Source organism: Coregonus lavaretus, assembly GCF_964263955.1.
Source record: "Coregonus lavaretus genome assembly, chromosome: 15".
Classification (NCBI taxonomy): Eukaryota; Metazoa; Chordata; class Actinopteri; order Salmoniformes; family Salmonidae; genus Coregonus; species Coregonus lavaretus.
Window position 1 is genome coordinate 33,663,117 of NC_140002.1, and position 27,265 is coordinate 33,690,381.

At 42.2% G+C, this 27,265-nt stretch overlaps 1 protein-coding gene across 1 annotated transcript in view; it reads right to left on the reverse strand.

The window, feature by feature from the left end:
- Nucleotides 1-27,265, reverse strand: part of LOC311142029 (relaxin receptor 1-like) — a gene marked incomplete at both ends in the record, with an annotated part of 55,357 nt that overhangs the window by 3,495 nt on the left and 24,597 nt on the right. Inside the window, 9 exons of the mRNA XM_084177575.1 lie at nucleotides 651-722; nucleotides 807-878; nucleotides 1,146-1,217; nucleotides 1,347-1,418; nucleotides 2,356-2,427; nucleotides 3,305-3,379; nucleotides 3,484-3,555; nucleotides 4,281-4,352; nucleotides 5,715-5,786. Coding sequence (XP_084033701.1) covers nucleotides 651-722; nucleotides 807-878; nucleotides 1,146-1,217; nucleotides 1,347-1,418; nucleotides 2,356-2,427; nucleotides 3,305-3,379; nucleotides 3,484-3,555; nucleotides 4,281-4,352; nucleotides 5,715-5,786 — 651 coding nt within the window. The remainder of the gene's footprint in view (nucleotides 1-650; nucleotides 723-806; nucleotides 879-1,145; nucleotides 1,218-1,346; nucleotides 1,419-2,355; nucleotides 2,428-3,304; nucleotides 3,380-3,483; nucleotides 3,556-4,280; nucleotides 4,353-5,714; nucleotides 5,787-27,265) is intronic.

Below are 27,265 nucleotides of genomic sequence, written 5' to 3' on the forward strand. Positions count from 1 at the left end.
TGACAAATGGATGTAGTTAAATACAGTGCTGAACTGCCCTCTAACCAGGCTTTGGTACTTTGTATGCAGTGTGGACCTGATCTGTGCTGATTAACATTTGCAGTAACAAGTCCTCACTATACACCAAGAAAGATAGCTGTTTATTTTACATTTACATTACATTTTAGTCATTTAGCAGACGCTCTTATCCAGAGCGACTTACAGTTAGTGAATAATTTTATTATTTTTATTTTTATTTTTTTATACTGGCCCCCCGTGGGAATCGAACCCACAACCCTGGCGTACACTTTTAGGCGTCCATTTTAGGCGTCCATTTACTGTACAGTGGCCTAATTAAGCTTGTATAAACTGCTAATTAGTAAGTAGCTTACAGACACTTTTAAATAGTCCTGTATTATGCATGCATACGAAGCCATGAATTCATTAGTTGTTGGCAGGTAATTGGCAACAAATGTTTAGACATTTACTCATACTATATTTAGCCCATTTTTACCCAGTAGGCCTACAGTTAGCTTCTTACAAATTATGAAATTCCAATTAGCAGCTTCTACAGGCTTAGTGCCTTGCTGTTTATACAGTATGGACACATGAAATTAAATGTTGATGACATAAGAATAATAAATGAAGACATAAGATATACTGGTACTCACATATGGGACAAGTTGCTAAGAGAGCGAAACATCTGAATACTGATGTTTGGTATGTCGACATCTTCTATACTCCTGAGGGGAAACAGAAAGTTACTATTTCTCAAATTCCCTAAAACTAGTAGACCATGTCACATATGTATGAAATACATTACTTACAGAGATTGCAAATTGACAAACATGTCAAACTGATCCTCATAGATATGAGTCAGAGGGTTATTTGAGATGTTCCTGAGAGAAGAGGGGGGAAACATCAATACAGGGCAGGTTATATCACTTTGATTTATTGCCCCTCCACTCTGTGGTCAACATGGCCTCAATGCCAGATCGATGAACAGTGATGTTAATAAACTGCAACTCAACAATATAAAGTCATCATTTGGCCTATTTGATCGTACAAAGCAGATCGAACACTTTCAGTAAATCCATAACAAGAACATCTTTCAAAACAGTAAATATATCAGGGCTAGGTTGCAAATAGTAATTGGATATACTTACAACTGTTTAAGGTTTTGAAGATTTGTAAATATAGTTGGGGAAAACTCCTCAATTTTGTTTACAGATACATCCCTGGAATTACAAAGTTTAAATGAATCCATTGGCAGAAAATATTTTCAACAATAAAATACATTACTGCATCTGGACATATTACAGCATTACTTGACCCATGTGATGGTGTGTGAAGTAAAGTTAACTCACAGGTCTATCAGGTTTGGCATTCCAGAAAATATTCCCTCCTCAATGGTTTGTATTCTGTTTTTTCGAAGAGCCCTACAAAATAAATGTTTCTATAAATCATTACTATTTAAGAACAGTCCCTACAAGACCAATGACATTACTTGAATAGTAGTAGGGCCCACAGTCATTTAGATACACTGCTTGTTAGATTTGATTTAGAATTGTAATTTGATAGTAACGTTACTGTAGGTATTTCTTAAAGGAATTATGTACTATTTATACAGTATAAAATCAAAACAAATGCTCTCCTCCCACTAATACCTATCAAACTCAATTTGTGTTACCTGTCTGTTCAAATTTGATTTATAGATTTTCCTCATCCCTCACCAGATGAATTCCAGCCCTGCCTCAATAATTCAATACACTTAAGCTGACATCACAGGATACATATTTAGCACTCAGGGTTGGATGAGTCTGCCAGAGGATTTTCAGGCTCTCAACCCCCCATGGCCTCCCCTATCACCTTCAATTGAGAGAGCTAATACACTCCATGTATATCAGATTGGAATTTTTCTTTCCTGACTACTCATTACTCTCACCATCACACATGGCCTTAGAAGCAATCACCAGTGATAGAAACTGCCAACTTAATTTGTGTAGGCTCCAATGGTTTCTCTCCCTCAGACTGAATTTCATTACCAGCTGCGGTAGTGCAGATGCTCCAGACTGAAGTACATAGCTTTAACATAAGCACCACTTACCAGTCTGGGTTTTACACCAGAAAATGTATCCTTAGAGTATGGCAGAATTTAATTTGAAATATAAATCATATGAAAACCGAGCATGTGTCTTCTTTCATTGCGTTCATCTCTCTAGTGCAGATGGAATTGTTTCAAATGCAATCAGTGACAGTAAGGCATTCTATCCAATTGGATTTGGTACAAAGATGAACAAATATTGTAAAGTAACGTTTAGGAAAATATATAGTTTTAATTAAAAAAAATAAAAAAAATTTTTAAACAAAACTCACAATACTGTCAGAGTGGTGCAGTTTTGAAAGCTGGAAACCCACAAAGATGATATCCTGTTCCCCTCCAGTTCTCTGTGAAAAAGATGTGTCAGATCATTCTGGCATTAATGAATGATATGAATGATATAAACTACATGAAAAACTACATGAATTTCACTTGTGATCTCATGTGATCACGTGATCTTATTTGAAGTTAATGTGATAAGGTGTGGTAACAAGTAAAAGCAAAATGTGACAACATGAAACTACATGTGAAAACATTTGAGCACATGTGAAAACATGATCTCGTGAAATAAATGTGACAACATGGGATGCAAAATTTCAACATTTGATACCATGAAACTACACGTGACAACATTAGAAAGTTTTTTACATGTGAAAGTGCAAATTCAATTTTCACATGTGAAAAATGTTCGTATGTGAAAATGCTTTAGTTTTTCCACATGAAGTGAAAGCATGTTATTCTCCTCACATGTGAAAAGGTGGTGTTAACATGTGAACCCTATATTGAATACATGTGAACATATGGTTTCAGATGTGAACAACTGACCTCACATGTGTCTTTTGTTATCACATGTGAACGTTTCTGCTCAACATGTGAAAACAGAACGTTTTTCGGATGAAAATCCAAATGTGAAACTTCATGTAAAATACCATCATATGTGAAGTGTTCAAAAACCACTTAGTTTCACATGATTTCACATGTGAAATCGTGCTTTTCCACATGAAGTCATGTGGTTTTCAAGGGTTGAAAAGGAAATAATGAGTTTGTGAAAATAGATACTGTTGCAGAGTGATTATGGCAAACAGAGTCATAAATAATACACCTGATTATGAGGAAACATGATTTAGAGTTGTCAAATCATGTTTCCTCATAATAAGAATGGTCAAATACAATCAAATATATTACCCATCATAGTGGGTTAGATGTTATTCTGTTGTTACTCACAGCCAGTTTAATCTAGGCATTTCCTGGCAGACAGATTTCTTGGGGATGGATTCTAGGGAATTGTTCAGCAAAGACCTGCAGCCAAATTAAATTACATTTAAAGAGCATGTTGGTTAAATTATGATGTGTATCTCATGAGATCTTAATTAAAGTAATAAGCACAGTGGCATGATACTTACAGGAAAAATAACGATTTCAGCCCCTCAAACGATTTCTGTCTCAGAGATGCTATTCTATTTTCATCAAGAATCCTACACCCATACGGACCAGAGGAAAATATATCAATTTATTTGTCACACTACACCCTTTACATCACGTAATTGTCACGAGTTTCACATCCGTTACATTAGACAAAATCAATAGAAAGCTTCTGCAGCTATACATGAGCTTTAATTACTGTTGTCAAAGAGAACAGCGTTAATGAGCATTAGTACATGGGCCATGATATCATACCATCATGTATCATACCTGAGGATTGTTAGCTACACCATAAATGACACACTGTATCATACCTTATGCTCATTGCTTTCTTGGGAAAATAGAGCAGCACAAACAAGTTACTGAGCCATTCTCTGAGGCATTTCCTAATGAAGGTGGCTTTAAAGGGATAGTTCAAGATTTTAGCAATTAATCTGATCCCATAGACTTCCAGTCATTGCGCTAATGCTAGTTAGCAATCGCGCCAGAAACTACCTCCAACTTCCTTTAAACTGTGCGCAGAGACAGTGGTCATGGTCTCCATGAGTTCCCTGATTCTGGATAAGTAGAACAAAGAACTATCCCTTGAACTATCCCTTTAAGGTCACTGAAAACGACCGCCCAGTGCAGCACAGTTTCCAACAAGATATACAGGTGTTTTTGTATCAATTAAATAAATTCTGTCTACAATCTCATGAATCCCACTGAGGCAATGAAGGATTTCCAAATGAAGGTGTCTTAAGTTCACTGAAAACATCCTCCCCACCAGTTGACTTACAGCCACTCCAGGTTCGAAAGGTCTCCGAAAATGCCAGCCTTCAACAACGTAATCCGATTCTGACTGAGAAATCTTATCAGGGAGGGAAAACACATCAAAGGAGATGAGGTAAATGTAAAGATAAAAAGCCATATATAAATATTTGATATGAGACAACAGATATTCCACTGCTTGCAAATATGGAATGAGGTAAGGTAGGGTAACACATCCACCTGTTCCTCATGCAAATTCTATCTGAGTGTATAGGGACAGAGCACTGACACATTTTCCCTGTAATTATTTGTTTTCCCCTTAAACCTACACCGATAATCAGGAATGCAGAGAAGGAGATACACTAATATCAAGCTGGATGTGAAAATAGGTGTGACGTGAAAAGTAGGAGTTGATTTCCTGTGAACTATCCAAGGCTAGCTGTCAGCGAGACAGTGAGTGTACAACACATTAGGAACATCTGCTCTTTCCATGACATAGACTGACCAGGTGAATCCAGGTGAAAGCTATGATCCCGTTATTGATGTCACCTGTTAAATCCACTTTAATCAGTGTAGATGTAGGGGAGGAGACAGGTTAAAAAATGATTTTTAAGCTTTGAGATAATTGAGACATGGATTGTGTATGTGTGCCATTCAGAGGGTGAATGGGCAAGACAAAAGATTGAAGTACCTTTGAACGGCGTATGTTAGTAGGTGCCAGGCACACCGGTTTGAGTGTGTCAAGAACTGCAACGCTGCTGGGTTTTTCACACTCAACAGTTTCCCGTGTGTATCAAGAATGGTCCACCACCCAAAGGACATCCAGCCAACTTGACACAACGGTGGGAAGCATTGGAGTCAACATGGGCCAGCATCCTTGTGGAATGCTTTCGACACCTTGTAGTCCATGCCCCGACGAATTGAGGCTGTTCTGAGGGCAATAGGGTGTATAGCTCAATATTAGGAAGGTGTTCCTAATGTTTTGTACACTCAGCGTATAATCTCCAGGATGCCCTGATTCATACTGCCTGTCCTCTGTGTGAATCCTGATGGAGGTGGAAGAAGGGCTTTCATGTGTTCCATTAATTACAGACCAGCCGGGCGACTTCGGATTTATGTCTACTAGACATGGACACTTCACACGTCTCTTCACACGTCACTTCACACGTTTGTATAGCGGAGGACGACTACAGTATCTGAATCTGAATGTATTAACACTTGTCAAGGATGCTCCAATAAAAGGGTCAGTGTATTCGCTGATCGGTTTTCTTTGATTTCCAAATGTTTTTGTTCTCAAGGAGCTAAACACACCTACTTACACACTACAGTACTACATTCTACATAACGTTCAATAGAACATTGGATGAAGTGTGATGTATCTAGGACAACCATTTGTGGTGATGTAGGGATGTACACATGGTACCACAGGTCAGACTGTGGCCCATAATGAATTAGGACATACAGTCTTCTTAGTGAGTAGAGTCCTGAGAATGCCTGCTTGGAGATACTTTTGATCCTGTTGTCTTCCAGGTGTCTGTGGAATAGAAATATATATTGTTAAAACCTTTTAACGACAAAGCCCTGGTATAATGAGAAAGAAAATAAGATCTCATCAATAATCTTACACCTGTTGTATTCTGCGCATGTGACAAATAATTGTATTTGATTTGTAGTCTATGAGACAAAACTACATGATGATTGTCAGAGTGAGGATAAATATATTGAGGATTATTATTATGTTAGTATAAGACAAACACACATTTTTTTATTAACAATTTAAATGTAAAAGTACAGCTGCATCCTGCCTTTTCATAAGTATGGATTAATAGAAAAATGAACTGAATGAATACAAATAGTTTTTTCAAACTATAATTATTTTGTGTCATTTTATTGTAAAGGGTTTTAACCCCTCATTGTGATTCTTCATCTGATTTATGTCTACTAGACCTGGACGCTTCACACGATTTTCATTTGTCTGCATTCACATTAGACATACAACTTGAATTGCATCCATTTAAAGGTCCTGAACAGTCATCCTTTTCCCCAAGTAAAATAGCATCCGAGTTACCTAAACCTCACCCATAATATTTGTTCCCGTTTAAAAAATAGACCAGTTCAAATAACACAAAATGTTATTTGAAACAGCATATTGTGATTTTTGGTAGGTGAGTTAAAAATGGAGAAACAACTGGATGTATAAGGTAGGTTTAATATAAAATACTAGGTCAACTCCAGCAGAATGGAAACAATTAACATGCCTAAACACAGCTATATCAACACCCTTCTTGTCAATTGAACAGGTACATTGTGATGAGAACATTTACTACTGCATTCAGTCGGAACCCCAGAATAAGAGTCAATTTATGCTTGAGCCGAAAATGTGGTCGGTGGCGCCGTATGGATGGTGTGACACAATTGCGAAGCCTCCGGAGGCACGCAGAGGCCAAATTGAGCTCCGTACCGCATCGTTGTGTGCCTCTCAAATTTTGTAACAATGCGGAGGGCTCCATATAGCTCTGCATTGACATGATTGGTTGACGGTAGGTGAGGGCAGGAGGTCCTGTATAAACACAAACTCACTTCCTTGACAAGTTCCTTCACAACAGCTCTGCACTGCTCGGAGAAGCACAAGAAGTATGAATTCCCTGACTTCTGTAGAGGCCGTATCACCCTAAATGCTGCACGGCCAATGCAGACCGTGGAATGACCATACAGCACCTTTAAGCAGGAGGACGACCAAAAACAGTACACCACAACACTTTTAAGGTGCTTACAGACAGGCCGCGGTAAGCGGCGAAGGTCTCAAAGACTTCAATGGGAGTAGGGCAGCAGGGCAGTTTTGCAAGCGGTGCGGTTTGTGGTGCTCGCTCCTGTGAGTGGCGCCACTGGCTCGGTGTTCGAGGTGCCAAAAGATGAAATTAGCTGAAGTCTTGAGTGGCCGCTGCGCATGATTGACCAATGAGCAAAGTTAATCTAGTCAATCAATCAAACAATGTTTTAATGACAACATTCGAGCTGTCAACAACCCGGGACCAGTGGTCTCTACACACGGTAGGCAGATTTTCTCACGGTTCAATTGCCGTTTACCATGGCCCATGTGTAAGCGTCTTTAAATGTGTTACTGAGTCTAAATGTTATCAAATCAGAGAATTTGGCAGTACGTCCAACTGGACTCACAACCGCAGACCACGTGTAACCACGCCAGCCCAGGACCTTCACATCCGGCTTCTTCACCTGCGGGATTGGCTGAGACCAGCCACCCAGACAGGTGATGAAACTGTGGGTGCACAACCGAAAAATGTCTGCACAAACTGTCAAAAACCGTCTCAGGGAAGCTCATCTCCATCCTCGTCATTCTCACCAGGGTCTTGACCTGACTGCAGTTCGGCGTTGTAACCGACTTCAGTGGGAAAATGCTCACCTTCGATGGCCACTGGGATGCTGGAGAAGTGTGCTCTTCACAGATTAATCACGGTTTCATGGCATCCAGAACGCCGCAGCCCGTCTGGTGTTCAACCTTCCCAAGTTCTCTCACGTCACCCCGCTCCTCCGCACACTCCACTGGCTTCCAGTTGAAGCTCGCATCTGTTACAAGACCATGGTGCTTGCCTATGGAGCTGTGAGGGGAACGGCACCTCTGTACCTTCAGGTTCTGATCAGTCCCTACACCCAAACGAGGGCATTGCGTTCATCCACCTCTGGCCTGCTGGCTCCCCTTCCTCTGCGGAAGCATAGTTCCGGCTCAGCCCAGTCAAAACTGTTCGCTGCTCTGGCACCCCAATGGTGGAACAAGCTCCCTCACGACGCCAGGACAGCGGAGTCACTCACCACCTTCCGGAGACATTTGAAACCCCACCTCTTTAAGGAATACCTGGGATAGGATAAAGCAATCCTTCTACCCCCCCCCCCCCCCCCCAAAAAAAAAAATATCGATGGCAATAATAAATAGATATGCCGATAGTGGACAACCTTGTTTCACTCCTCTTGACAGTTTAAAACTTTCTGAGAAATAGCCATTATTTACTATTTTACACCTAGGGTTACTATACATGATTTTAACCCAATTTATAAGAGAATGTCCAAAATTGAAATGCTCCAGGCATTTATATATAAACCCCAGTCGTACTTTATCAAATGCCTTTTCGAAGTTTGCTATGAATAGTAGGCCTGGTTTCCCAGATTTTTCATAGTGTTCTATTGTTTCCAGTACTTGCCTTATATTATCTCCAATATATCGCCAATGTAAAAAACCTGTCTGATTAGAATGAATAATATCCGACAATACCTTTTAATTCTATGCGCTATACATTTTACAATTTTTTTTGCATCACAACACTGAAGTGTAAGGGGCCGCAAATTTTTTAAATAGACTGGATCTTTATATTTTCCACTTGTATCCTGTTTCAGTAATAATGAAATCAGGCTCGAATGTTACAGTTGCAAAGAACGTCTGGAGGGCGGCCATGCAACCAGGCCAACAGTTCCGCTGCAATGGCAAGAGCGCTTTTGGGTGGTTTAAATGTTGACATGTTGCTGAAACGCTACATGAGAGGTATGTACAGAGATTATATAGACCCTAGAATTAGAATTACTAGAACGGGCATAGGCCCTCACACCTCGATCACACCGACAGCGTCATTGCATTTGATACACCTGAAGTACATTAATTTCCGATGGAATGCTGCGTTTGCCTTGCAGCATTGCGTTGCAGAGGCAGTTGCAGTGCGTTCTGTGTGGTGAATAGTTGGATTTATCGAACGTATGCGTCAAACTGTATGGGTAGACGACTTGACAGAAATGGTAGCAGAAGGTGAATGTTGAACTTTTGTTGCACACATATCCAGATGATACTACGTACCATTTTGCGCATTGTCGGTGTGGTCAAGGCGTTAGATCATGGCTAGGAGGGGCTCTGCCTTGGGGGTGAGGGAGGAGCTTTCTCAGGCTGAATAGAACGTAGTCTCTAAGTTCGAAGAAGCTCCAATCACATTGGATAATTTTTGGGGGGATCTTCATCTCAGAATGCATATATAAGGATTACAGGTGTTGTGTCTGAGATAAGCTATATACAAAAGTATGTGGACACCCCTTTAAATGTGTGGATTCGGCTATTTCAGCCACACCCGTTGCTGACCGGTGTATAAAATCGAGCACACAGCCATGCAATCTCCATAGACAAACATTGGCAGTAGAATGGCCTTACTGAAGAGCTCAGTGACTTTCAACGTGGCACCATCATAGGATGCCACCTTTCCAAGAAGTCAGTTCGTCAAATTTCTGCCCAGCTAGAGCAGCCCCAGTCAACTGTAAGTGCTGTTATTGTGAAGTGGAAACCTCTAGGAGCAACAACTGCTCAGCCGTGAAGTGGTAGGCCACACAAGCTCACAGAACGGGACCGCCGAGTGCTGAAACGCGTTGCGCGTAATAATCGTCTGTCCATTCTGTGTCCACATACTTTTGATCATGTAGTGTACATCGCCTTTGAAAAGAGCCTACTTGCTGTTCACCCAAACCTACACTGTTTTGGATGGGAATGTCTGTTCTACTCATTCTAAATCTATGTGACAATAGCTGTGGTACATTATTTATACAGTATGTATGTATTATTTTTAGAGTTGTACAGATAAACCAGAATCATTATCTTCAGACCTAACTCAAATTTAAATATCTGGCTGTGTCATTATGACTTTGGATAATTATTTGACACATTGCACTTATTACATTTGAACAATTCTAGGTGGCAAAGCTAAAAGGGGAGAAGATGGGGAGAAAAAAGACAGATTGGATCCTGAAAAAGTGACTGCAATAACTTGTGAGTAGGTTTTTGTTTATTGATTGCAAATGTAAATTTGACAGTGTGTGGGTATTGTCAAGATATTAATAGCGTATACTGATATAGCGTATATAGCGTATATAATAGCGTATACTGATACCGCCCGCTAGGTAGAGGAGGCATGCCCACAAACTTGAATATATATATATATACTTTTTTTTACTTCGAATGACCAAGACAGGCAATATATTTGTTTAAACGTTTGTTTTTCACTGCTTGTCATCATGCCCGTGTGGTGTTCTGTGCCTGGCTGTGCTAATTACAAACAAGCGCAGAAATTAGTTATCTTTCACCATTCTACCTACCAGAGTGACCCTGATTCTGCCAGTGGCTTGCGGCTATCAAGAATGATTATCAGAGATTATCAGAGGTATTTTCAGGCTGAACTTTGATGGGGAATCCATTTCGACGACAGCTGAGAAGTGATGTGATACCAGCAATTTTTTTTCCTTCACAACAAAATGGAAGAATCTCAATTACTGGTAACCTAACGTTAGCTAGCTTGCTAGCCTAGCTGGGTAAGTTAGCTAGCTAGCTAACATTACAGTCCTGTATTGCACTCTGAAAGCCATCAGCTAAATCATACAGTGGGGAAAAAAAGTATTTAGTCAGCCACCAATTGTGCAAGTTCTCCCACTTAAAAAGATGAGAGAGGCCTGTAATTTTCATCATAGGTACACGTCAACTATGACAGACAAAATGAGAATTTCTTTTCCAGAAAATCACATTGTAGGATTTTTTATGAATTTATTTGCAAATTATGGTGGAAAATAAGTATTTGGTCAATAACAAAAGTTTCTCAATACTTTGTTATATACCCTTTGTTGGCAATGACACAGGTCAAACGTTTTCTGTAAGTCTTCACAAGGTTTTCACACACTGTTGCTGGTATTTTGGCCCATTCCTCCATGCAGATCTCCTCTAGAGCAGTGATGTTTTGGGGCTGTCGCTGGGCAACACAGACTTTCAACTCCCTCCAAAGATTTTCTATGGGGTTGAGATCTAGAGACTGGCTAGGCCACTCCAGGACCTTGAAATGCTTCTTACGAAGCCACTCCTTCGTTGCCCGGGCGGTGTGTTTGGGATCATTGTCATGCTGAAAGACCCAGCCACGTTTCATCTTCAATGCCCTTGCTGATGGAAGGAGGTTTTCACTCAAAATCTCACGATACATGGCCCCATTCATTCTTTCCTTTACACAGATCAGTCGTCCTGGTCCCTTTGCAGAAAAACAGCCCCAAAGCATGATGTTTCCACCCCCATGCTTCACAGTAGGTATCAAATCAAATCAAATCAAATGTTATTGGTCACATGCGCCGAATACAACAGGTGCAGACATTACAGTGAAATGCTTACTTACAGCCCTTAACCAACAGTGCATTTATTTTTAACAAAGAAAGTAAAAATAAAACAACAACAAAAAAAGTGTTGAGAAAAAAAGAGCAGAAGTAAAATAAAATAACAGTAGGGAGGCTATATATACAGGGGGGTACCGGTGCAGAGTCAATGTGCAGGGGCACCGGCTAGTTGAGGTAGTTGAAGTAATATGTACATGTGGGTAGAGTTAAAGTGACTATGCATAAATAATTAACAGAGTAGCAGCATCGTAAAAAGGATGGGGTGGGGGGGCAGTGCAAATAGTCCAGGTAGCCATGATTAGCTGTTCAGGAGTCTTATGGCTTGGGGGTAGAAGCTGTTGAGAAGTCTTTTGGACCTAGACTTGGCACTCCGGTACCGCTTGCCGTGCGGTAGCAGAGAGAACAGTCTATGACTAGGGTGGCTGGAGTCTTTGACAATTTTGAGGGCCTTCCTCTGACACCGCCTGGTATAGAGGTCCTGGATGGCAGGAAGCTTGGCCCCAGTGATGTACTGGGCCGTACGCACTACCCTCTGTAGTGCCTTGAGGTCGGAGGCCAAGCAGTTGCCATACCAGGCGGTGATGCAACCAGTCAGGATGCTCTCGATGGTGCAGCTGTAGAATTTTTTGAGGATCTGAGGACCCATGCCAAATCTTTTCAGTCTCCTGAGGGGGAATAGGCTTTGTCCTGCCCTCTTCACGACTGTCTTGGTGTGTTTGGACCATGATAGTTCGTTGGTGATGTGGACACCAAGGAACTCGAAGCTCTCAACCTGTTCCACTACAGCCCGGTCGATGAGAATGGGGGCGTGCTCAGTCCTCTTTTTTTTCCTGTAGTCCACAATCATCTCCTTTGTCTTGGTCACGTTGAGGGAGAGGTTGTTGTCCTGGCACCACACGGCCAGGTCTCTGACCTCCTCCCTATAGGCTGTCTCATCGTTGTCGGTGATCAGGCCTACCACTGTTGTGTCGTCGGCAAACTTAATGATGGTGTTGGAGTCGTGCCTGGCCATGCAGTCATGGGTGAACAGAGAGTACAGGAGGGGACTGAGCACGCACCCCTGAGGGGCCTCCGTGTTGAGGATCAGTGTGGCAGATGTGTTGTTACCTACCCTTACCACCTGGGGGCGGCCCGTCAGGAAGTCCAGGATCCAGTTGCAGAGGGAGGTGTTTAGTCCCAGGATCCTTAGCTTAGTGATGAGCTTAGAGGGCACTATGGTGTTGAATGCTGAGCTGTAGTCAATGAATAGCATTCTCACGTAGGTGTTCATCTTGTCCAGGTGGGAAAGGGCAGTGTGGAGTGCAATAGAGATTGCATCATCTGTGGATCTGTTGGGGCGGTATGCAAATTGGAGTGGGTCTAGGGTTTCTGGGATAATGCTGTTGATGTGAGCCATGACCAGCCTTTCAAAGCACTTCATGGCTACAGACGTCAGTGCTACGGGTCGGTAGTCATTTAGGCAGGTTATCTTAGAGTCCTTGGGCACGGGGACTATGGTGGTCTGCTTGAAACATGTTGGTATTACAGACTCAGTCAGGGACATGTTGAAAATGTCAGTGAAGACACTTGCCAGTTGGTCAGCACATGCTCGGAGTACACATCCTGGTAATCCGTCTGGCCCTGCGGCCTTGTGAATGTTGACCTGCTTAAAAGTCTTACTCACATCGGCTACGGAGAGCGTGATCACATAGTCATCCGGAACAGCTGGTGCTCTCATGCATGCTTCAGTGTTGCTTGCCTCGAAGCGAGCATAGAAGTGGTTTAGCTCGTCTGGTAGGCTTGTGTCACTGGGCAGCTTGCGGCTGTGCTTCCCTTTGTAGTCTGTAATAGTTTTCAAGCCCTGCCACATCCGACGAGCGTCAGAGCCAGTGTAGTACGATTCAATCTTAGTCCTGTATTGACTCTTTGCCTGTTTGATGGTTCGTCGGAGGGCATAGCGTGATTTCTTATAAGCGTCCGGGTTAGAGTCCCGTTCCTTGAAAGCGGCAGCTCTACCCTTTAGCTCAGTGCGGATGTTTCCTGTAATCCATGGCTTCTGGTTGGGGTATGTACGTACGGTCACTGTGGGGACGACATCATCGATGCACTTATTGATGAAGCCAGTGACTGATGTGGTGTACTCCTCAATGCTGTCTGAAGAATCCCGGAACATGTTCCAGTCTGTGCTAGCAAAACAGTCCTGTAGCTTAGCATCTGCGTCATCTGACCACTTTTTTATTAACCGAGTCACTGGTGCTTCCTGCTTTAGTTTTTGCTTATAAGCAGGAATCAGGAGGATAGAGTTATGGTCAGATTTGCCAAATGGAGGGCGAGGGAGAGCTTTGTATGCGTATCTGTGTGTGGAGTAAAGGTGGTCTACAGTTTTTTTTCCTCTGGTTGCACATTTAACATGCTGGTAGAAATTAGGTAGAACGGATTTAAGTTTCCCTGCATTAAAGTCCCCGGCCACTAGGAGCGCTGCATCTGGATGAGCGTTTTCCTGTTGATTTATGGCCTTGTACAACTCATTCAGTGCAATCTTAATGCCAGCATTGGTTTGTGGTGGTAAATAGACAGCTATGAAAAATATAGATGAAAACTCTCTTGGTAAATAGTGTGGTCTACAGCTTATCATAAGATACTCTACCTCAGGCGAGCAAAACCTTGAGACTTAGTATTTGATTTTGTGCACCAGCTGTTGTTTACAAATATACACAGACCGCCACCCCTTGTCTTACCGGAGTCAGCCGTTCTATCCTGCCGATGTAGCGTATAGCCCGCTAGCTGTATGTTGTCCATGTCGTCGTTCAGCCACGACTCGGTGAAACATAAGATATTACAGTTTTTAATGTCCCGTTGGTAGGATAACCGTAATCTTAGGTCATCCAATTTGTTATCCAATGATTGAAGATTGGCTAATAGGATTGATGGAAGAGGCAGTTTACTCGCTTGCCGTCGGATCCTTACAAGGCACCCCGATCTACGTCCACGATATCTCCGTCTCTTCCTCACGCGAATGACGGGGATTTGGGCCTTGTCGGGTGTCTGTATGATATCCTTCGCGGCCGCCTCGTTGAAGAAAAAATCTTCGTCCAATACGAGGTGAGTAATCGCTGTCCTGATATCCAGAAGCTCTTTTTGGTTATAAGAGACGATGGCAGAAACATTATGTACAAATTAAATTATAAATAACGCGGAAAAACACACATAATAGTACAAATGGTTAGAGGGCTGTAAAACGGCAGCCATCTTCTCCGGCGCTGTTCTGTTTATTATAGTGTTCTTTGTATGCAACTCAGCATTCTTTGTCCTCCAAACACGACGAGTTGAGTTTTTACCAAAAAGTTCTATTTTGGTTTCATCTGACCATATGACATTCTCCCAATCCTCTTCTGGATCATCCAAATGCACTCTAGCAAACTTCAGATGGGCCTGGACATGTACTGGCTTAAGCAGGGGGACACGTCTGGCACTGCAGGATTTGAGTCCCTGGCGGCGTAGTGTGTTACTGATGGTAGGCTTTGTTACTTTGGTCCCAGCTCTCTGCAGGTCATTCACTAGGTCCCACCGTGTGGTTCTGGGATTTTTGCTCACCGTTCTTGTGATCATTTTGACCCCACGGGGTGAGATCTTGCGTGGAGCCCCAGATCGAGGAAGATTATCAGTGGTCTTGTATGTCTTCCATTTCCTAATAATTGCTCCCACAGTTGATTTCTTCAAACCAAGCTGCTTACCTATTGCAGATTCAGTCTTCCCAGCCTGGTGCAGGTCTACAATTTTGTTTCTGGTGTCCTTTGACAGCTCTTTGGTCTTGGCCATAGTGGAGTTTGGAGTGTGACTGTTTGAGGTTGTGGACAGGTGTATTTTATACTGATAACAAGTTCAAACAGGTGCCATTAATACAGGTAACGAGTGGAGGACAGAGGAGCCTCTTAAAGAAGAAGTTACAGGTCTGTGAGAGCCAGAAATCTTGCTTGTTTGTAGGTGACCAAATACTTATTTTCCACCATAATTTGCAAATACATTTTTTTACATTTTACGTCATTTAGCAGACGCTCTTATCCAGAGCGACTTACATTATTTTTTTATATATTTTTTTTCATACCCCCTGTGGGAATCGAACCCACAACCCTGGCGTTGCAAACACCATGCTCTATCAACTGAGCTACATCCCTGCCGGCCATTCCCTCCCCTACCCTGGACGACGCTGGGCCAATTGCGCGCCGCCCCATGGGTCTCCCGGTCACGGCCGGCTACGACAGAGCCTGGATTCGAACCAGGATCTCTAGTGGCACAGCTAGCACTGCGATGCAGTGCCTTAAAAATCCTACAATGTAATTTTCTGGATTTTCTTTTCTCAATTTGTCTGTCATAGTTGACGTGTACCTATGATGAAAATTACAGGCCTCTCTCATCTTTTTAAGTGGGAGAACTTGCATAATTGGTGGCTGACTAAATACTTTTTTTCCCCACTGTATGCTATCTTTTGGTATACACACTGTCAGTCAATTTCTCCAATGCAATGGTAGTCACTGCTAGACTGGTAGCTACTTTCAGCAGAGTAAACATGTTTGTTTGTTTGTTCTATCTTTGACTGACGTTAGCTAACGTAAGCTAGCTTATGTTACCAAATAAAGAGTATCTCAATTTCGTAGCCATCCCTTGTCTGGAAAACACTCCGTTAGTAAAAATAGAATTGTCGATATAGCTAACTCACTCTGTTTGTGTGTTGGTAGCAATGATGAATGTGTATACATCGTTTATGGTTGGTTAGTTGGTTCTCAGTCAGTCTCAGCTGGCTAGCAATCTTGCTGCCAATTTAGTGACGGTAGTTAGCTAACATCAAGCTGACAATATTGAAATGTCCATGTTAGGTATGCTTAGCTAGCCAGTCTAATAGAGATCAATACAATTAGTGGGATGGTTAAATGTTGTATTTTGTTGTAGGTGGTACAGAATCTGATTTCACCAAATGCGCTTCCAACCCTTAGCGCTGCACAAGGTGAAGGTAAGTTGGCCAAAATATTTACAAGCTGACGGCTAAGATAGTTCAATTTACAGTAAGCATGGCATAAACATGAATTGGGTAGTGTTTGTGTTATGTGGTTACAGGTGGTTAGAGGTAGCCTGAGGACCACAGACTGTGTAATCAATTTAGTCTACCCCTATTCTCTTTTTACCTTTTCTTTTTGTAAAACTCAGGTTATCTTGCGTCATTCCACAGTGCCCTGCTGAAAAATACCCCAAAGCGGAGACATTTTGGGTACACAAGCATGAGGGAGCGGACACACCTTGCGGTTATGGAGCACAACAAGATTGTGTGACAGAAACCAGCAAGGGACACTGAAAGGTATAAAATCAAGACTACAACAGTGATGACACAACCACCTCATTATTCTCTGCAGATTCTCAAAACACAATACAAAGACATGTCTACAAAATTCCCTTGCAAAGGGCTACTATTGACAAGAATGATCTGTCAAAGTCAATGGGCTGGGAGAGGTTTACAGACAGTACCTTGAGATGAGGAAGGGGCTTTTGGTTGTGCAGGGTTCTGCTTAGACAGTAAATGTATTGTTGTGTATGAGAACGATTGAGGTGCCATTTCTTCTCAATCTCCCATACACAACAATTCATACTGTAAGAACTGCCTAACTAAGACTTTTCACACATTCTTTAGCCCCCCCAGGCCATTCACTTTGTTGACTGATCTTTCCTCTCAAAAGCAGCACGCAATGTCCCTTCATTGTCCCTAAACAATCCGCTAGCCAGTCCCATTCGGTTGATACCTTTACCAACAAAGGCGTGTTGCCCTACGTCTCTTCCACAAAACGTGTAAAATGCTAAGACCACAACCATGTCTTTCCAGGAGATGTGCAGTACCAGCAAATATTCTGCAAGAGGACAAAACAGCTGGTGGTTAAGAAGCCCTACACCACTTTTGGCAGAGTCTTATCGAGCTGGCTGTTCACCGCAGACAGGACAAGCCTATCGCCATAAGCACAAAGAGTCACAGCTTCCCCAGCCCACCATTGCCAGTGTACCGAAGCCGGATAAAGGACTATGGCTGAGTTTACACAGGCAGCCCGATTCTGTTATTTTTTCCACAAATTTGGTCTTTTGACCAATCAGATCAGTTCTGAAAAAGATCTGATGTGATTAAGACGAATTAATGGAAAAAATATCAGAATTGGGCTGCCTGTGTAAACTCAGCTAATTATTAGAATCAGGTGTGCTAGATTAGGGTTGCAGTGAACCTACAGGACAGTAGCTCTCCAGGAACAGGGTTGGAGAGCACTGATGTAGAACCACCATAAAATAAATATGGATATTTTCTATACATTTTCGAAATTTGTCTGCCTTTATGGATTGACCGAATATATTTATATAAGCTGCACAGGGCTCTGTAGCATCAAACATATGCTAGACATTCAGATAACCAAAAACGGTTTGTTTATTTGTCAAAATCTAAAATACAGGAGAGTGTACACTATTTAATGCTAACTAAAGATAACTGGGTATTCAACAACAATGTTATATGGTAAAAGTAATTAAAAAAATTAGTATGAACAGTGTAGTACAGTTCAGTGTGTCTGAGTGCACATTTTTATTTTATTTTAATAAGAGAGCATTTTCTAAATTCAAACTGACCCCCTACAACTGGACACAGACATTTTATGAGACTCCTGTTTCCTTGAATCGAGGACGCCATCGCTAAGGTTGGTCAAAGATGATCTGTGCTACACCAAACAGTACCTATCCTGTAACTCCTAGTAATGGATACCAAAAATCTTTGGTTAAATCACATTATCTGATGTAACAATCTGTAGCTAAGAGAACTGGTGATCAGCAGATGATGGGAGAGGTGGTCATGATGAAATTGCCATTCCAAAGAAACAAGGAATACTTGTAAAGCTGTGGGAGGAGTGTTGTCATGATCAAACTGCCATTCAGCTCCTCATGAGTCATCTGCTTGAAATCCAGCATAATGTCTAATCCCTCGAGAGGGATACAGTTCACAGGATACAGTTCTGCTACAATGACACACGCAGGCAAAGGAATTCTGTTTCTGTATCTAGAATCCACTCCAGGAAGAAGCCCAGGCACTACAAAAAGACAAAAAACAAAACAAATTATACTCTATTGTACAGTTAGAACAACAGTTGAAACGTGCCAGCATAAAGTTGGACATGCATTTGTGCACAGGCACAGAGATTACATTTACAACAATAACTAGCCTAAAAGAAAGAAATATGGCATAACTTCCAACCTTTGCACAGTGAGCAGACCATACAAATGAGCCTAGGTAGGCAGACAGTATCTACCTACAGCCATGTCTATCAGGCATGCTTAGGCAAATATTTTTTAAATAGTAAAACCAGCTTCAGTTTTAGAGATTTACAACAGTAAATTGTTGTATTATTGTTTCTCCTCACTGTTTGGTAGTAAACGTAGCTAGCTAGCTTGCTGGATATGCAATACTTGTTATTTACATCTGTTTGGAATCCATATCTTGCGTCATGCCTATAATTTTGTGAGATTGAAATTAATTCAAGGTCATAATCATAACCAACGTCAACCCTCATCAATTATGTTACATAGCTAGCTAGTAGAATTGTTTACAGTTGCTGATGTTACACATGTTTGCTAACAAGTTACAAATGCGAGGTGTGGCGCATAACAAGCTAGCAGGCACCAGGCTAACTAGCTAGCCAACTCCAGTCATGTGCTAACGTTTACTGGTAAACCTAGCTTTAGGTGGCTGGTTGTAACATTGTAGCTTGCTGTTTAGTAGCTAGCCATATCTACGACCAAAAAGAGAAGAGGTTTTACAATCAAGATACAAAAGATCTTCAATTGTAAAAGCTCTTATATTTTAAGTCATATATATGGCTACCGGTAGTTGTTTAGCTAGATAACGTAGCTAGTTAGCTTGCTACCTAGGTCGCTACATAGCTAGCAAAGTTAGCAAACAGAAAAAGAATTAGATTTCCCCCTACTGTAACACAGTAGTATGTTAGCCAGCAATACACAGTATGAGTTTCAGTACATAAACTAAAGTTAGCTAGCTAGCTAGGTGGTTTGCAGGAAAAATAACTTACTTAGCTAGGCACAGTATTTGTCATCTGCACTCTTGGTGCTGGCATCGGCTGTAGCTGAGCTTCTAACATTAGCTAAATCCAACTCTTTATTTCGAATCCTCTTCGCTATATTTCCGGTTGAAACGTGTATGGTTGAATGTCACAATGTAGCTAATAGATGGTCCATTGTCGAATTTGTGTTGATGAGAGGAATCACTTGAAACCATTGCATCTGGTCAGTTCTTTCAGTTTTCCCCAAAGGATTGTTGTTAGTATTCGCCTTGGGGGAGGGACAGGGGCCAGAGCACAACGCACTGCCCAACACAAGTTGTAGTCTTTCAGAGACTGGAAAAAATGTCTTGTTGTATATTTACTAATGAATCCGCCGATAGGAACATCGCTGTAAGACATCCAATAGCTCTATCGAACAAGGACAACCATATCTACATCCACAAAAATCAGTATAACATAGAGCAAAATGCCACAAAGCAGGACTACTTGTATTTTTCTATCTCGCCCACGCCATCAATACACCGGAAGCTGTCATATGGTGTATCATTCAGCACTCGAAGCTCTGACCTGCCTTCCTCCAGGGCAATTATGTGTGAAACACATCTCACTGTCCTAAAAATGCCTCAGACATGATGAAAACAAGCCCAGATTCCCCCAGGGTGAAATTGGCATTTAAACAACTCTGAACCATGGATTACAGTTTCTCCTGGCCCATGGACTACTTTCAGGGTAAGGAACCATCTGGCTATAAGGTATAAAAAAGTTAACTATCCCTTTAACTTAATGGTCAAGGATTTGTTATTAAACTGAATCTGATAAGCTGTTCACAAAGATTATTTTTTAATATAAATATAAAATATTTTATGACCCCAACCCCTTACTGTTCTATGTGCTCTTTATCTTATATTTGTTGCTTTCCCTCCACAGATGCTGTCATGAATCGCTTCCCGGGTGCAACAAAGGGACAAGTGGGAATGGCTTGAAACAGCAAAATGGATTAATTGAGAAGCGATGAGAGAAAATAAAAAAATGAATAGGATTAAATTAAGTTTTTTATGTTTTGTGTCGTTTGTACTGTTTTATTACCATGACTACAAGTATCACTGAAATAATGCTCCCGTAACATATATGTTAACATGTAATGTGACATACAGTGCATTCGTGAAGCATTCAGACCCTTCACTTTTTCCACATTTTGTTACATTACAGCCTTATTCTAAAGTGGATAAAAAAATAAAAAAGATAAACATAAATCTACACACAATACCACATAATGACAAACCAAAAACAGGTTTTTAGACATTTTTGCTAATTTATTAAAAATAGAAAACAGAAATACCTTATTTACGTAAGTATTCAGACCCTTTGCTACGAGACTTGAAATTGAGCTCAGGTGCATCCTGTTTCCATTGATCATCCTTGAGATGTTTCTACAACTTGATTGGAGTACACCCGTGATAAATTCAATTGATTGGACATGATTTGGAAAGGCACACACCTGTCTATATAAGGTCCCACAGTTGACAGTGCATGTCAGAGACAATGGCGGTCAGTGCCGTTTAAGGACAGTAGCTCTCCAATTTTTTTCATGAGTATGGCCTTATTTCTAACACAGCATATTGGATGACTGTTATTCATGTTCCATTCACCCAGTTCAATGTAACATCGATAGGTTTAGGCTACTACATGATACTCATGAGGTTGCTACAAGCTAGCCTATGAATTAAAGATTACAACATAGGTGCACACAGGTCAATACTGCCTTACACACTCTTGCCTGCATCTAGCTGATCTAGGGTGTAATCATTAGTCCAACAGTTGCAAACGAGAGTTTCTATTGGACAAATTCAGGTATGTTTACCCCGTTTCATTCTGTTTGCTTCCGTTTAAGAAACGTTTTTCAACAGAATCGGCGGAATTAATACACCCCTAGTCACTCGTAAACACAGTTCACATTCATAGCAGGCACGTTGTAATCCTTCTCGCATCTATGTGCTCTCCTCCTCTCACCTTTTCCCTTTGTTTGTGGACTTCAATGAACAACACATCAGCTGTATGTGACCAAGCGAAATAACCTTTCCAAGCCAAACCATATAACTGCTACACACAGCCTGCATCGTTGTCACCATATTAGCTAAAGTAATGTCATAGTCAACATAGATAATAGAACTAACACGTTAGTAAGCCCGCTACAATCATGCAGTAACTTTACAGTGTATAGTCAGTTAGCAGTTTAGCAGTTACACCGGTGGGCCCCAGTGGCAAAAATCTGTAAAACCAAAAGCTTACCTTGACTTGGAAGAGTTCCAGTGTTCCAGTGTCCAGGTATTTGAGTAGGCTAAACTAGCTAGCTGCATTTGCTAGCTAAGTAAGTGAAACTGAAACTGAAAAAAAAGACTCTCTCTTGCTTGTCCTTCATTTTTGAAGAAATTAATTTGTTCAAAACTGTTCAACTATTGTCTTTCTCTTTAAGTCAACTACTCACCACATGTTATGCAGTGCTAGCTAGCTATAGCTTATGCTTTCAGTACTAGATTCATTCTCTGATCCTTTGATTGGGTGGACAACATTTCAATTCATGCTGCAAGAGCTCTGAAAGGTTGGAGGACGTCCTCCAGAAGTTGTCATAATTACTGTGTAAGTCTATGGAAGGGGATGAGAACCATGAGCCTCCTAGGTTTTGTATTGAAGTCAGTGTACCCAGAGGAGGTCGGAAGCTAGCTGTCCTCCGGCTACACAATGGTGCTGCCCTACAGAGTGCTGTTGAGGCTACTGTAGACCTTCATTGCAAAACAGTGTATTTTAATACATTATTTGGAGATGTGAATATATTTAGTATAGTTTTATCAAAAATGATAACTTTTTAAATGTTTTAAAATGTAAATGTTTATGAAATTTACTCAGGAGGATGGTCCTCCCCTTCCTCCTCCGAGGAGCCTCCACTGGTCAGGGCAAAAACCAAGCCATGAGGTCGAAGGAATTGTCCGTAGAGCTCCGAGACAAGATTGTGTCGAGGCACAGATCTGGGGAAGGCTACCAAAACATTTCTGCAGCATTGAAGGTCCCCAAGAACACAGTGGTCTCCATCATTTTTAAATGGAAGAAGCTTTGGTAGCCTTTGTGGTATAGTGGCCAGACTGAAGCCACTCGTTAGTAAAAGGCACATGACAGCCCATTTGGAGTTTGCCAAAAGGCACCTAAAGACTCTCAGATCATGAGAAACAAGATTCTATGGTCTGATGAAACCAAGATTGAACTCTTTGGCCTGAATGCCAAGCGTCATGTCTGGAGGAAACCAGGCACCACTCATCACCTGGCCAATACCATCCCTACGGTGAAGCATGGTGGTGGCAGCATCATGCTGTGGGGATGTTTTTCAGCGGCATGGACTGGGAGACTAGTCAGGATCGACGCAAAGATGAACGGAGCAAAGTACAGAGAGATCCTTGATGAAAACCTGCTCCAGAGCGCTCAGGACCTCAGACTGTGGCGAAGGTTCACCTTCTAACAGGACAACAACCATAAGCACACAGCCAAGACAACGCAGGAGTGGGGTATTGTGTTTAGATTGATGAGGGGAATAAAAAAATAAAAAAATAATTGAATAAGGCTGTAACGTAACGAAATGTGGAAATAGTGAAGGGGTCTGAATACTTTCCGAATGCACTGTATAGCAACATAATATTCAGTTCTGTCTAATTTCAGTATAATGCAGCCTGTTACTTTGATGTTTTCTGTCCTCAGATACAGAGAGCCATGAAACCCTGTCTGCAGATGAAGAGGTCCCAAGAGAATAAGGGTAAATCCTTTTATACCATTGATTATATGCATACTTATGTTAGCAAATTTTGTAAACAAAAATACTGTTTAAAAGTCACACAAAATGTATAAACCTATTACAACTGGAGCAGAACAACCCTGCTGGGTGTCCAGGCTTCTGTTCCAGCCCAGCCCTTACACACCTGATTCAATTTATTAAACCTAATTAGTTGATAATCAAGTGTGCTATTGCTGGGCTAGACCAGAAATCTGCTCACCCAGTAGATCAGGGATCAGTGGAGCGAGGTTGGCCACCTCTGGTATTAACTTTTTTTTTACTTTATTTTGTTCACCTGAAATTATGCTTTAGTAATAATAGCCTACTTGTTACTACGATGTCTAACCTTTACATATGCGTTAGCTTACTTGTACACTTTGAAATTATATGAAAGTGTTTGTCCTTCGAAGTGAAGTGTTTAAACTTAAAACTATTATTCAAGACGAACTAGTGTCAATGTTGATTAATCACAGCTCACAATCCTGCAATAAAGAGGGTAAGGGAATATGTCTCAAATTTGTATGTGTTGTACACTCAAATTAACATGACCTACCTTTTTGTTCAGTTATAAACTCTCAGAATATCAGCCATGTGAACCAGTGGCGGTCGGTGCCATTTTGATGAGGGAGGACGATTCTTTTTTTAATGAACATGGCCTTATTTCTATCACAGCATATTGAATGTCTGTCATTTATATTCCATTCACCCAGCTCAATGTAACATCAATAGGTTTAGGCTACTACATGATACTCAAATTTTCCCTACACCCATCATGAGGTTGCTACAACCTAACCTATGAATGAAAGTTTACAACGTAGGTGCACAGGCCAAGATACATTTGATTAATCAAGGTGACAGACATTGACACATTCAATACCGCCTTGCACAATCTTGCCTGCATCTAGCTGATCTAGGGTGTGATCATTAGTCCAACAGTTGCAAACAAGAGTTTCTATTGTACAAATTCAGGTATGTTTATCCAAGTTTCATTCCGTTTGCTTCAGTTTAAGAAAGGTTTTTCAACACAGTGGAATGAATACACCCCGGATCACATGCAAACACAGTTCACTTTCATAGCAGCAAGATCATTGTATAATTCCTTCTCACATCTACGCGCTCTTTTCCTCTCACCTTTTCCCTTTGCTTGTGGACTTCAGTGCACAACATATCAGCTGTCTATGACCAGGCGAAAAAACCTTTCCATGCCGAACCTTCATATTATAAACGCTAATCGCTACACACAGCCTACATCGTTGTCATCATATTAGCTAACGTCAATTCAACAACATAGTTACTAGAACTAACGCGTTAGTAAACCCGCTACAATCATGCAGTACAGTGTACAGTTAGCAAGCAGTTTAGTATTTACACCGGCGGGCCCTGGTGGCAGTAAATTAATCAAACCAAACGCTTACCTTGACTTGGAATAGTTCCAGTGTTGGATAGCCATAGCCAGCTAGGTAACATAGCATCCCTCTCTATTTGAGCCGGGTGTTTGAGTAGGCTAAACTAGCTAGCTGCATTCACTATCTAAGTAAGTGAAAGTGATAAACAATATGAAATATAGCTAGCGCTCTCTCACACTCTCTCTCTTGCTTCTCCTTCATTTTTGAAAAACGCTATTGTCTTTCTCTGAGTCAACTACTCACCACATTTTATGCACTGCAGTGCTAGCTAGCTGTAGCTTATGCTTTCAGTAGTATACTGCACAAAAATATGAACGCAACATGCAACAGTTTCAAAGATTTTATTGCGTTACAGTTCATATGAGGAAATCCATCAATTGAAATAAATTCATTAGGCCCTAATCTATGGTTTTCAGGTGACTGGGAATACAGTTACCTTAAAAGAAATGGGCCTCAGGATCTTGTCATGCTATTTCTGTGCATTCAAATTGCCATCGATAAAATACAATTGTATTCATTGTCCGTAGCTAATGCCTGCCCATACCATAACCCCACCGCCACCATCGGGCACTCTGTTCACAAACCGCTCACCCACATGACATTTACATTTACATTTACGTCATTTAGCAGACGCTCTTATCCAGAGCGACTTACAAATTGGTGCATTCACCTTATAGCCAGTGGGATAACCACTTTACAATTATTTTTTGGGGGGGTGGGGTGGGGTAAGGGGGGGGAGTAGAAGGATTAATTTATCCTATCCCAGGTGTTCCTTAAAGAGGTGGGGTTTCAAATGTCTCCGGAAGGTGGTGAGTGACTCCGCTGTCCTGGCGTCGTGAGGAAGCTTGTTCCACCATTGGGGTGCCAGAGCAGCGAACAGTTTTGACTGGGCTGAGCGGGAACTATGCTTCCGCAGAGGTAGGGGAGCCAGCAGGCCAGAGGTGGATGAACGCAGTGCCCTCGTTTGGGTGTAGGGACTGATCAGAGCCTGAAGGTACGGAGGTGCCGTTCCCCTCACAGCTCCGCAGGCAAGCACCATGGTCTTGTAGCAGATGCGAGCTTCAACTGGAAGCCAGTGTAGTGTGCGGAGGAGCGGGGTGACGTGAGAGAACTTGGGAAGGTTGAACACCAGACGGGCTGCGGCATTCTGGATGAGTTGTAGGGGTCTAATGGCACAGGCAGGGAGCCCAGCCAACAGCGAGTTGCAGTAATCCAGACGGGAGATGACAAGTGCCTGGATTAGGACCTGTGCCGCTTCCTGTGTAAGGCAGGGTCGTACTCTGCGAATGTTGTAGAGCATGAACCTACAGGATCGGGTCACCGCCTTGATGTTAGCGGAGAACGACAGGGTGTTGTCCAGGGTCACGCCAAGGCTCTTTGCACTCTGGGAGGAGGACACAACGGAGTTGTCAACCGTGATGGCGAGATCATGGAAAGGGCAGTCCTTCCCCGGGAGGAAGAGCAGCTCTGTCTTGCCAAGGTTCAGCTTGAGGTGGTGATCCGTCATCCATACTGATATGTCTGCCAGACATGCAGAGATGCGATTCGCCACCTGGTTATCAGAAGGGGGAAAGGAGAAGATTAGTTGTGTGTCGTCTGCGTAGCAATGATAGGAGAGGCCATGTGAGGATATGACAGAGCCAAGTGACTTGGTGTATAGCGAGAATAGGAGAGGGCCTAGAACTGAGCCCTGGGGGACACCAGTGGTGAGAGCACATGGTGCGGAGACAGCTTCTCGCCATGCCACTTGGTAGGAGCGACCGGTCAGGTAGGACGCAATCCAAGAGTGAGCCGCGCCGGAGATGCCCAGCTCGGAGAGGGTGGAGAGGAGGATCTGATGGTTCACAGTATCAAAGGCAGCAGACAGGTCTAGAAGGACAAGAGCAGAGGAGAGAGAGTTAGCTTTAGCAGTGCGGAGAGCCTCCGTGACACAGAGAAGAGCAGTCTCAGTTGAATGACCAGTCCTGAAACCTGACTGGTTTGGATCAAGAAGGTCATTCTGAGAGAGATAGCAAGAGAGTTGGCTAAAGACGGCACGCTCAATAGTTTTGGAGAGAAAAGAAAGAAGGGATACTGGTCTGTAGATGTTGACATCAGAGGGATCGAGTGTTGGTTTTTTGAGAAGGGGTGCAACTCTCGCTCTCTTGAAGACGGAAGGGACATAGCCAGCGGTCAAGGATGAGTTGATCAGCGAGGTGAGGTAAGGGAGAAGGTCACCGGAGATGGTCTGGAGAAGAGAGGAGGGGATAGGGTCAAGCGGGCAGGTTGTTGGGCGGCTGGCCGTCACAAGTCGCAAGATTTTATCTGGAGAGAGAGGGGAGAAAGAAGTCAAAGCATAGGGTAGGGCAGTGTGAGCAGGACCAGCAGTGTCATTTGACTTAACAAATGAGGATCGGATGTCGTCAACCTTCTTTTCAAAATGGTTGACGAAGTCATCCACAGAGAGGGAGGGGGGGGGGGGGGGGGGGGGAGGAGGATTCAGCAGGGAGGAGAAGGTGGCAAAGAGCTTCCTAGGGTTAGAGGCAGA